This window comes from Zalophus californianus, chromosome 16 (genome assembly GCF_009762305.2).
Source record: "Zalophus californianus isolate mZalCal1 chromosome 16, mZalCal1.pri.v2, whole genome shotgun sequence".
Classification (NCBI taxonomy): Eukaryota; Metazoa; Chordata; class Mammalia; order Carnivora; family Otariidae; genus Zalophus; species Zalophus californianus.
Window position 1 is genome coordinate 51,421,719 of NC_045610.1, and position 12,162 is coordinate 51,433,880.

At 38.1% G+C, this 12,162-nt stretch overlaps 1 protein-coding gene across 1 annotated transcript in view; it reads right to left on the reverse strand.

Annotated features, from left to right (window-relative positions):
- The window catches only part of LOC113939872 (ATP-binding cassette sub-family A member 10-like), a 62,329-nt gene that overhangs the window by 25,016 nt on the left and 25,151 nt on the right, over window positions 1-12,162 (reverse strand). The window contains 6 exon segments of the mRNA XM_035724424.1: window positions 4,881-5,047; window positions 6,608-6,806; window positions 8,381-8,500; window positions 9,231-9,370; window positions 10,430-10,520; window positions 11,809-11,974. Of these exon segments, the coding sequence (XP_035580317.1) occupies window positions 4,881-5,047; window positions 6,608-6,806; window positions 8,381-8,500; window positions 9,231-9,370; window positions 10,430-10,520; window positions 11,809-11,974 (883 nt within the window).

Here is a 12,162-nt window from a genome sequence, read left to right on the forward strand (position 1 = left end):
AGTGGTGAGAGTGGATATCCCTGCCGCGTTCCTGACCTTAGGGGAAAAGCTCTCAGCTTTTGATATTCGCTGTAGGTTTTTCATAGATGGCTTTTATGATATTGTGGTATGTACCCTCTATCCCTATACTCTGAAGAGTTTTGATCAAGAAAGGATGCTGTACTTTGTCAAATGCTTTTTCTGCATCTATTGAGAGGATCATATGATTCTTGTTCTTTCTTTTGTTAATGTATTGTATCACGTTGATTGATTTGCGGATGTTGAACCAACCTTGCAGCCCAGGGATAAATCCCACTTGGTCATGGTGAATAATCCTTTTAATGTACTATTTGATCCTATCGGCTAGTATTTTGGTGAGAATTTTTGCATCCATGTTCATCAAGGATATTGGTCTGTAATTCTGCTTTTTGATGGGGTCTTTGTCTGGTTTTGGGATCAAGGTAATGCTGGCCTCGTAAAATGAGTTTGGAAGTTTTCCTTCCATTTCTATTTTTCGGAACAGTTTCAGGAGAATAGGTATTAATTCTTCTTGAAATGTCTGATAGAATTCCCCTGGGAAGCCATCTGGCCCTGGGCTTTTGTTTGTTGGGAGATTTTTGATGACTGCTTTAATTTCCTTAGTGGTTATAGGTCTGTTCAGGTTTTCTATTTCTTCCTGGTTCAATTTTGGTAGTTGATACATCTCTAGGAATGCACCCATTTCTTCCAGGTTATCTAATTTGCTGGCATAGAGTTGCTCATAATACGTTCTTATAATTGTTTGTATTTCTTTGGTGTTGGTTGTGATCTCTCCTCTTTCATTCATGATTTTGTTGATTTGGGTCATTTCTCTTTTCTTTTTGATCAGCCTGGCCAGGGGTGTATCAATCTTGTTAATTCTTTCAAAGAACCAGCTCCTAGTTTCGTTGATCTGTTCTACTGTTCTTTTGGTTTCTAGTTCATTGATTTCTGCTCTGATCTTGATTATTTCTCTTCTCCTACTGGGTTTAGGCTTTATTTGCTGTTCTTTCTCCAACTCCTTTAGGTGTAGGGTTAGGTTGTGTATTTGAGACCTTTCTTGTTTCTTGAGAAAGGCTTGTATTGCTATATACTTTGCTCTCAGGACTGCCTTTGCTGTATCCCAAAGATTTTGAACAGTTGTGTTTTCATTTTCATTGGTTTCCATAAATTTTTTTAATTCTTCTTTAATTTCCTGGTTGACCCATTCATTCTTTACTAGGATGCGCTTTAGCCTCCATGTATTTGAGTTCTTTCCGACTTTCCTCTTGTGATTGAGTTCTAGTTTCAAAGCATTGTGGTCTGAAAATATGCAGGGAATAATCCCAATCTTTTGGTACCGGTTGAGACCTGATTTGTGACCTAGGATGTGATCAATTCTGGAGAATGTTCCATGGACACTAGAGAAGAATGTGTATTCCGTTGCTTTGGGATGGAATGTTCTTAATATGTCTGTGAAGTCCATTTGGTCCAGTGTTTCATTTAAAGTCTTTATTTCCTTGTTGATCTTTTGCTTAGATTATCTGTCCATTTCAGTTAGGGGGGTGTTAAAGTCCCCCACTATTATTGTATTGTTGTCAATGTGTTTCTTTCCTTTTGTTATTAATTGCCTTATATAATTGGCTGCTCCCACGTTAGGGGCATAGATATTTACTATTGTTAGATCTTCTTGTTTGATAGATCCTTTAAGTAGGATATAGTGTCCTTCTTCATCTCTTTTTACAGTCTTTGTTTTAAAATCTAATTTGTCTGATATAAGGATTGCCACCCCAGCTTTCTTTTGGTGTCCATTAGCATGGTAAACGGTTTTCCACCCCCTCACTTTCAATCTGGGGGTGTCTTTGGGTCTAAAATGAGTCTCTTGCAGACAGCATATTGATGGGTCTTGTTTTTTAATCCAATCTGATAGCCTGTGTCTTTTGATTGGGGCATTGAGCCCATTTACATTCAGGGTAACTATTGAAAGGTATGAATTTAGTGCCATTGTATTGCCTGTAAGGTGACTGTGACTGTATATTGTCTGTGCTCCTTTCTTATCTATGCTGCTTTTAGGCTCTCTTTTTGCTTAGAGGACCTCTTTCAATATTTCTTGTAGGGCTGGTTTTGTGTTGCAAATTCCTTTAGTTTTTGTTTGTCCTCGAAGCTTTTTATCTCTAATTCTATTTTCAATGATACCCTAGCTGGATATAGTATTCTTGGCTGCATATTTTTCTCGTTTCGTGTCATGCCAGTCCTTTCTGGCCTGCCAGGTCTCTCTGGATAGGTCTGTTGCCAATCTAATGTTTCTACCATTATAGGTTACATATCCCTTCTCCCGCGCTGCTTTCAGGATTTTCTCTTTGTCTCTGAGACTCGTAAGTTTTACTATTAGATGTCGGGGTGTTGACCTATTTTTATGGATTTTGAGAGGGGTTCTCTGTGCCTCCTGGATTTTGATGCCTGTTTCCTTCCCCACATTAGGGAAATTCTCTGCTATAATTTGCTCCAATATACCTTCTGCCCCTCTCTCTCTTTCTTCTTCTTCTGGGATCCCAATTATTCTAATGTTGTTTCGTCTTATCATATCGCTTATCTCTCGAATTCTGCCCTCGTGATCCTGTAGTTGTTTCTCCCTCTTTTTCTCAGCGTCTTTATTTTCCATCATTTGGTCTTCTATATCGCTGATTCTCTCTTCTGCCTCATTTATCCTAGCAGTTAGTGCCCCCATTTTTCATTGCACCTCATGAATAGCCTTTTTGATTTCAACTTGGTTAGATTTTAGTTCTTTTATTTCTCCGGAAAGGGTTTCTCTAATAACTTCCATGCTTTTTTCAAGCCCAGCTAGCATCTTTAAAGTCATGATTCTGAACTCTAGGTCCAACATCGCACTAATGTCCATATTGAGTAGGTCCCTGGCAGATGGTACTACCTCTTGTTCTTTTTGTTGAGGTAATTTTTTTCATCTTGTCATTTTGTCCAGAGGAGAATAGATGAATGAGAGAACAAAATGCTAACAGGTTAACAACATCCCCAGAAAATGTACTCTAAACAAATCAGAAAAGACCTGAAACCAGGGGAAAAGAAAGGGAAAGAAAGAAAAAAGAGAAAAGAAAGAAAAGAAAAAGATAAAAACAAACAAAAACAGAAAACAAAACAAAACAAAAATAGGATATGATCAAATATGATCAGGCTGGTGCATAGATCAGTGCCACACACTAGATTTTGGGTGTATTTTAGTCTGTTAGAAGAAAGTGCCTCCTAAAATTTTAAAGAAAGAAAGACTTATATATGTACAAAATAAGGGTTGATACGATGAAGGGATGGAATATGACTGTAAAGATGACAATTATAAAAAATTTTTAAAAAGGAATTGATAAGAAGATGTTTGAAAAAAGAAAGAAGAGGATTAAAAAGGAAAGAAAGAAAGAAAAAAAGGGGGGAGAGAATGTGATCAGGAAGGAGACTAGAACAAAGCCATACACTAGAGATTTAGGGTATATTTTGATATGTTAGAAGAAACTGTATCTCAAAATTTTAAAGAGAGAACAACTTATATACATATCTGCCAAAAATAAGGGTAACTACTATGAAGAGATTGAATTATGACTTTAAAAATGAAAAATAAAATTTTTTTTTAAAAAAGGGATTGATAAGATGTTGGTTGAAAAAGGGAAAAAGAAAAATAAATAAAAAAAAAGTTAAAAAAATTAACTTTGAAAGACTAATGAATCATGGTAAAAAAGCCATGAATTCTTTGTGCAGTATTCCCCTAGCGCTGGAGTTCTGCCGTTCTCATTGATTGGTAAACTTGGTCTTGGCTTGTAGTTTGTGCTGATCTTCTGGGGGTGAGGCCTGTTGCCGTGGTTCCCAAATGTCTTTGCCGGAGGCGGAATTGCCCTGCCCTTGCGGGTCCGGGCTAAGCAATCTGCTCGGGTTTGCTCTTGGGAGTTTTGTTCCCTCCAAGGTTTCCGTACAGCGTTGGAGGACAACAGTGAAAATGGCGGCCTCCCAATCTCCACCCGGAGGAGTCGAGAACTCGGGGCCCTGCTCCTCACTGCACCCCCAGAGAAAAGCAGTCAATCACTCCCATCTCCCTGGTCTCTGGCCACACTCCGTGCTCACCCGGCCTGTGACCGAGCATTTCTATCTCTGGCACCTGATTCGGTGTGGAGTCTCTAAACCCAGCAGATCCCTGCGGTGCGCTCCCGTGCCGCTCCTCCCAGGGGAGGAAGGGGAGTCTCCCTGGATCTGCCGCTTGTTGGGTCCCTGCTGGAGGAGCAGTGGCCCGACTGGGCCCCAGATCATGGTGTATGGCAACCCTGAGCTGAGAGCCCGCGCCTCGGCTCCGTCTCTGCAGCTGGCTTCCCCGCTCCGATCCCTGGGAGCTCTGCTGCACTCAGGCACCCCTGGTCTTTCTGTGACCCCGAGGGTCCTGAGACCACACTGTCCCGCGAGGTTTCCACCCCCCGCTTAGTCACTGGAGCGACGTCCCTCAGTGGAAACGACTTCTAAAAGTTCCGATTTTGTGCTCTGTGGCTCTATCACTTGCCAGAAGTGGCCGATAGAGGCCCCCTCCCCTGCCATCTATCCTCCCGAATATCGCCTCGGATTCACTTCTCCGCACGTCCTGCCTTCCAGAAAGTGGTCGCTTTTCTGTTCAGAGAGTTGTTGCTATTCTTTTCTTCGATCTCCTGTTGAGTTCGTAGGTGTTCAGAATGGTTTGATCCCTATCCAGCTGAATTCCTGAGACCAGACGAAATCCAGGTCTCCTGCTCCTCCACCATCTTGCTCCGCCTGCTCTCCCCCAAGTTGTTCTTAACAGAGGTCTTTTTGCTGCTCAGGTTTGTGTTTCAAAAGATCTTTGATGATAAAAATCAAGAGTAAATTGAATCCCTATTTCTCACCTGTATTATTGATGACCAATAGACTGGTAAGAAGAGCCTGTAAGGGTTGTTTCAGAGAAAGGAAATACATACTGGATGAAAGCTCCCAAAAATAAGTGTAATTAGATACCACATCCACTATCTTCTCAAAAATGGTGGGGGTAAAAGGGTTACCAAGTATCAGTAACCTAAGTAAAGAAAATTAAAATGCAAGTCTAAAACATTTTCCCTCTGATTATTTAAGTCACAAACATGCTATATAAATGCCAACCTATGGAAATTCAACATACAAATAGGGCCTTTAGTTACATAAATGAAATTAATTGAAAACGGGCTCAAAATTTTTCATAAATCATTATCACATTGCAAGATGTCTAAGGATAATAGAGCATCAAAAAGAGAAGGTGAGATCCAAGTGGTTGACCAGGACAACCGGAAAAAATGGTCTGACGATTTGACGGGATACCAGGACCTTCCAACAGCCTGCCTACATAGTTTTAAAGGGAAAGGAACCCAATTTCACACTGCCCTCAGACTTGTGATGTGCACAATTTCAAGTAAAATTTTAACTGTCATCAGCTGTTGTTTTATATATACTTTAATTTTCACAAAACTAGATGCCATATTTAATGTACTATTTCAGATCCTAGAATTTATTTTTCCAGCTCAAACAATGAGTAAAAGTCTTTCAAGTAATCTTTTTGTTTCTCTAATAAGGTTGTGAGTCCAGTCTTTGCAGACTCCTTTCTCATCAGACCTCAGGCTCTACCTCCTTCTTCCTCACTCTAAGCCTCATATTTCATAGGGAAAAAATGAAGTCCATCAGACAGAAACTCCCCCTGGTCTTATCATCTCTCCCCCCAAAAAACCCAGAAAACATATCCAACCTGTCAATGTTCCTTTCTGTTGTAACAGATGCTGTCTTTCCTCCCTATCAAAGTCAGTTTTCAATATTGCTCTGGATCCAGACGCTTGCCACCCTCCCTGAGATCTTGCTCAGTTAGCTCATCTTCAATTATTTCCCTACCAACATATTCCCATCATGACTAAAGCATGTTCTAATGTCTCCCATTCATTAAAAAAACAAAAAGAAAAAAGAAGCTTCCTCTGAATTTCAATCTCCCTTCAGCTACTACTGCTCTTTCTACTTCTCTCCATGGTCAAGCACCTCAGACCTTCTCTTTTCAAAACCTTCAATGACTTCCCTTTTGCCAAATACAACTGATGCTTTCTGCTCTAAACTGGTTTTCTCCCTCTCTTATTTGCTTGGCTTTTCCAAACTTGGCTCAAATGTGACCATTCCAATGAGGCCAACACTGACCACCTTATTTAGAATTATAATGAACTCCTAACTCCCACCAGCCTTTCCCATCCCCTTACTCTATTCTGCATAACTTACTATATAACTTACTTAGTTTTTATATTTGTTATTTGTTATCTTTTCCTCCCAACCAGAAGGTAAACACCACAGCACCTAAAACAATGCCTACCACATAACAGGCTTCAATAAAAATTTGTGATATAAGGAACAATTAACATATTTATTGGGTAATTATTTCATTGGTATTTTTCTCCCCCACAAGATGTAAGTTGAAAGGCCTTGTCAACTGTGCTCACTTGTGTAGGACATTTATAGGCACTCCAAAAACTTTGTTAAATGGGTGAAGAAATTAATAGACTTATTTTCTTCACATTTAAACTTTTTTGCATATATTGACTAAAGAGATTTAAAGTAATCTGATACTTACAAGAACAAAAGAATTTTCCTTTCATGCCTTAACTTTAAGAAGAGAAGCTTTGCCATGGCACATACCTGTTGTTTCCAGAGAGTTCCAATACTAATAACCTTTCTCAATCCAGGAAGAGAACAAGGAGCCTGTTGCATTTCAGACTCAGTTCCAGTATCTCTTGTCTCATTGACTTTCTCCTCTTTCCGAATGCCAAAATCTGTAACCATGTAATAAACCATTAAAATCGGCTATGTTATTTGCACTTTCTCTCTAGAAACTTCGAAAATACACTAGAATATTTGAAACAGCACTTCTAACAAGTTAAGCTACTGATATCCACAACTCATATTCAAAATCTGTCCTTCAGACAACTATAATTCCAATGAGTGAGTAAATTCATTTTTGAGGATGGTTTAGCCTTCTTGGGAAGCATTTATTCTTTCATATCTAATAGCAGCAGTTCTTCACTAAGGGATTTTTGCAGAGAAAAAAAGGTTTATGTAAAAACATAAATATAAATGTATGTAGCTGAATTTTTTTTTTTTGGTTTATTTTATTTATTCATTTGAGAGAGAAAGCGTGCATGCATGAGCATGGGGAAGGACAGAAGGAGAGGATCTGAAGCAGACTCCATGCTGAGCACGGAGCCTGACGCAGGGCTCAGCCCCATGACCCCGAGATCACGACCTGAGCCGAAATCAAGTTAGATGCTTAACCCACTGAGCCACCCAGGTGCCCCTGTAGCTGAGTTTCTAAAAGGGCTCCTCTGTCATCTAGAAGTCCTCCACAGGATTAGTTCATCACTGATGACTGACATCCCAGTGACTATTTCAAGACACTGGTTTTTTTTTTTTTTTGCAATAACTTTTATTTATTTATTTTTATTGTTATGTTAATCACCATACATTACATCATTAGTTCTTGATGTAGTGTTCCATGATTCATTGTTTGTGCATAACACCCAGTGCTCCGCGCAGAATGTGCCCTCCTTAATACCCATCACCAGGCTAACCCATCCCCCCACCCCCTCCCCTCTAGAACCCTCAGTTTGTTTTTCAGAGTCCATTGTCTCTCATGGTTTGTCTCCCCCTCCGACTTACTCCCCTTCATTCTTCCCCTCCTGCTATCTTCTTCTTTTTCTTTTTTCTTAACATAGATTGCATTATTTGTTTCAAAAGTACAGATCTGTGATTCAACAGTCAAGACACTGGTTTTAAGTCCAGGAAAGACCTCCTATTCAAATCTCACATATGCCTCACAGCAGCTGTTATGGTTCTGACTAATCACTCAATTTTTCCAAATCTCAGTTTTCTCCCTGCATAACAAAGTTATTATGGGAATTAAGAACAATGTAATCCAACAGCTGAGCACAATGGCTGGCACATATTAGCTCCTACATTCTTCTAATTACTAGTTTTACAAACTAAACTAAGGGAAAATATCAACTTATTTATTCTTTATGAATACATTAATTAGAATTAATTTATTACCTAAGTAAGAGTACATTTTTATAGGAAATGGCAAGTAAGAGATGAAGCCAGAACTCATGACATTAGCAGAGAGCTACTGATGATATGGGGAAGTGGGCACAGTAATAGAGTAACTACCTAGCACCAAGTCTGATTATGTTAGATATAAAACAATTATGATACTTTTAAAAGTGGGCAACCCTATTTTATATCTAATATACATTTAAGCAGAATTCCACATAAAAACTTACCAAAATGAATCAATACGTGGTCATTTTCTGTTTCCTCTTTCTAATTTTCTGTTAGACACACATCATTATACCTGGCTCATCAATTGTTGATTTGCCTTCTAGGTTCACAAAGACTTCATTGAGAGTTGTCATGGAAACACCATAATTCATTACGCCTTCGTCAGGACACTTTTCAAGGTCACTGTAAAGATCTAAAAAGCAGACAGCAATAAAATAATGCAATTAAATTTGCTAATAAGTACACTAAAATACAAAGTCCTAAAGATTACTCAGAATAGATAAATCTAAACATATTTTCATATTAAAGCTGCCACAATAATCTAATAAAAATATTTCCATGTTCTCTTGTCTTTCAAATCAATTTTATTATTTTGCATCTCTTTTCCGTTTCATAGGCTTTAAAATTTCTTGCATCACTATGGCCATGTATATGTTTGTTTAAGTATGTATGTCTATTCAAAAATTCATTAAGCATGGGTAAATTATATTTCCTTCTCTGTATTTTCTAGTTTTTCTATACTGAGCATATTACACTTACAATAAAAATGATATCTTACAAAGACCCTGTTGACCTACTTCCAAGTGTTTTAAAAAAATAAGGCCTTACCTAATCTGTGTCTCTAAAAGAAATGAAAAGTTTTTGCTGCTTCAGAAAAGACATTTCAAGGCTTCATTGAATGCTGACAGAGAGGGTAAATCTGGATTTTTCAGTGAAATACATTCATGGAAATTTTAGTTGCTCTCACACTAAAACCATGTATCTGATAACACACTTCATTATATTGAAAACAGGAGGCAGAGCTCTTAGAATAAATAGTGCGAGGTGTATAAACTTTAAAACCCAACTGATGGAAAATAGAAAATGCAATCAGCCTATTGTGGACACTTAGCTGTATTCTATGTGATCATATGGTAAGTTACCTGGAAATTTGTTTGTTCTTTCCAAGGGCAAAATGTACACAAGTTTTTCTTCACTTTCTGCTGCTAACTCGGCATCAGGGATGTGCTGTCTATTGAGGGATGTAATTCTTTCCGGATTACACATTTCATTCCTGTGTAAACTAACATTTCAAAAGAAGCATAAGTCTTTTGAATTCATCTCTAACACCACTGCTCATTAAAAGACAGTTTTCTATTAAATCATTTGTATTTATTAGAGGCATCTCCTGCTGATTTCAGTAATCAGTTCCCACAAATAAAATGTTCCATTTCCAAGTGCTAAATGGTAGCCGTGTCTGAATTACTTTAAATGGGAAAAAATACAGTGCGTTACATGTCAACCCCAATCCCCCAGGCAACTTCCTAAAATAAGTGGAAATTTCAGTTTACATGTTATATGGATGTATGGATAGATAGATAGCAGGCTAGCAGGTAAAAACACATATACTGATTATATAGAGATATGTATGTATATATATATATAAAATCATGATAGGATATAAAGTCCATGAAACATTACTTCTGGATCACTAAAAAATTAATAAGGTTTTAATAAACAGTTGCTTTCTTGCAGCAAATGGCTTCTATTAATGCCAATAACTTGCCTGTTGATATGCTATGTTTTCTAAATTATCCCATGTGATATTCTGACATATAAAGTAGATTTGGAATACAATTTCAGAACTTTAGGGCCAATTGTTTTGTTAAAAATTATCAACTGTTTTTTTTTTTTTTTTTTGAGAGAAAGAGAGTGCAAGAGTGAGGGGAGGGGCAGAAGGAGAGGGAGAGAATCCTAAGCAGATTCCACACCCAGCACAGAGCCCAACACGGGGCTCAATCTCACTACCCCGAGATCATGACCTGAGCCAAAATCAAGAATCAGACACTTAACCAGGTGGCCCATAAATTATCAGTTGCTTTTTGAAAACATAATTATGTTTCCGATATATTAGCCAAAAATGTTTTATTGAAAGATACATACACATTTAGAAATTTACATGTTTAAAACCAAGAGATAAATATCAAGGCACATGTTAATGAGAGAGATACATTATACTGATTATTGTACATCAATTTCCACCAAATATTAAGCTGGCTTTCTTATATCTCTAGAGGATTACATGAAATGTCACCTCTTATATTGATACTCATATTAAAAAGCTACTCCCAGAATACATTACCTTAAATGATATCCAATACCCCATTTTTGCTTCAGAAACAAAGATGACCCTGCACATTTCAACTTCCCATTAGACAGAAACACTTTCCTATCTGAGAAGAAAGAAAAGAAAGAATAAATTATGTTAATTCCTTATATGGGTATATTCTCTGCTCTGGAGACCAAATCACCAAATGAATTTTTCAATATGAATGCAGTCTTGATATAACTGAGTTCCTGGGTGCAGCACCACCTCTCACCCCCATGCTTCGTTTGAAGCAGGACTCAGAAATTCATTGCATCCCTCACAGCTTATCCAATGGCATAAAACATTGCAAGGATAGCCCAAATCTTCCATTCTCCCTTTATCCACATACTTTGCTATGTAACTTTAGAGTGTTCTCTCACCATGGGCTAAGAGACCTGCTCCATCCCTTGATATGTGCCTCCACTACATGAGGCCAATGGCATGTTAGCCGACTTTGGCAAGTAGAGGTTTGGAATGGGCTTATGCTTTGGGACTTGGTCTCTAGAGCCTTAGTCATTGCCGTGAGAATGCCTGGGGCAGTCTGCTGGAAGAGGAAATACACCTAGGCTGACACCTAAGCCACCTTAGGTCACCTGACTGGACTTGCCAATGGTCACTCAACCACCAGACACGTAAGCGAACCCAGTCAAAGACCTGAAAAACTTTCTAAGTGAGCCCACCCTAAATTTCTAACTCTCCAACTCATGCACTCAATAAATACTTAATTGACTTAAGACACTAAGTTTGGGGATGGCTGTTTCATAGCTTTATTAAGGCAGGAGGAAACTGACTCAGAGTAAAGTATATTTTACTTCAGATTTCATGGAAGAAACTTAGAATAAGATTATACTGCACGTTAGAAAGCAAAAATTTCTTTTCACTGAGTTTATTTCTGTCTTCAGTTTTTTTAAGATTCTGCCTTGCACCATTTCCTGGCTTACTGAAACTCGTCTTCCCCACTTGCCACTATGTCCTAGACAGAACATTTATTCAATCTCTAATTCTCCAATCTTGCATCTTCACACTCAATACCTTGCTTAGTATACCAAGGATCCTCCTAAGAAGGCAACAAAGGGTTATAAATTTAAAAATAATTTTTCCAGCTAAAAGTTTTTTCTATCCAACAAAACTATATATGAAATATTAGAGTTTTAAAATTTTAAAAATATACTTGTGATTAATGTAGACAGTGAAGAAAGTTACAGACAAGAAGATACATAAAGCATGGGTCTAAGAACTCAATGGGGGATCAGAATTCTTCCAAAGCAAATTTCATCTTTACAAGGCAGTCACTCAAATGGATTACAAACAGGATTCTCTACTTTTAAAAACAGATTATAGAGAATATCTCTCATGTTCAATCCTTAAATAACTATTAGAAGAAAGAAACCAAGAATCATCAGCCACGATGTAAGCCTCATCCATGATCTGGGTACTAAGAAGGACTGTGCGGTTTGTTTTATGCTCCTTCAGGAAGGTCCAAACTTGGTGCCTTGAAAAAGGATCCAACCCAACAGTCGATTCATCCAGTAGCAAAACCTACAGAGGAGGAAGAGTATGAGCTCATCTTCCACTTCCAAGTGAGGGTCTTTAGAAAGTTGCATGGAAACCCATATGATTTCTAGATTCAAATACAGCCCTCCACTGGATTCCTCATAGGCTTGCATGGTCCTTTATTACAAATTTTCTCTTATATTTGGTAATTAGAGGTTGGACTTTAATAATAG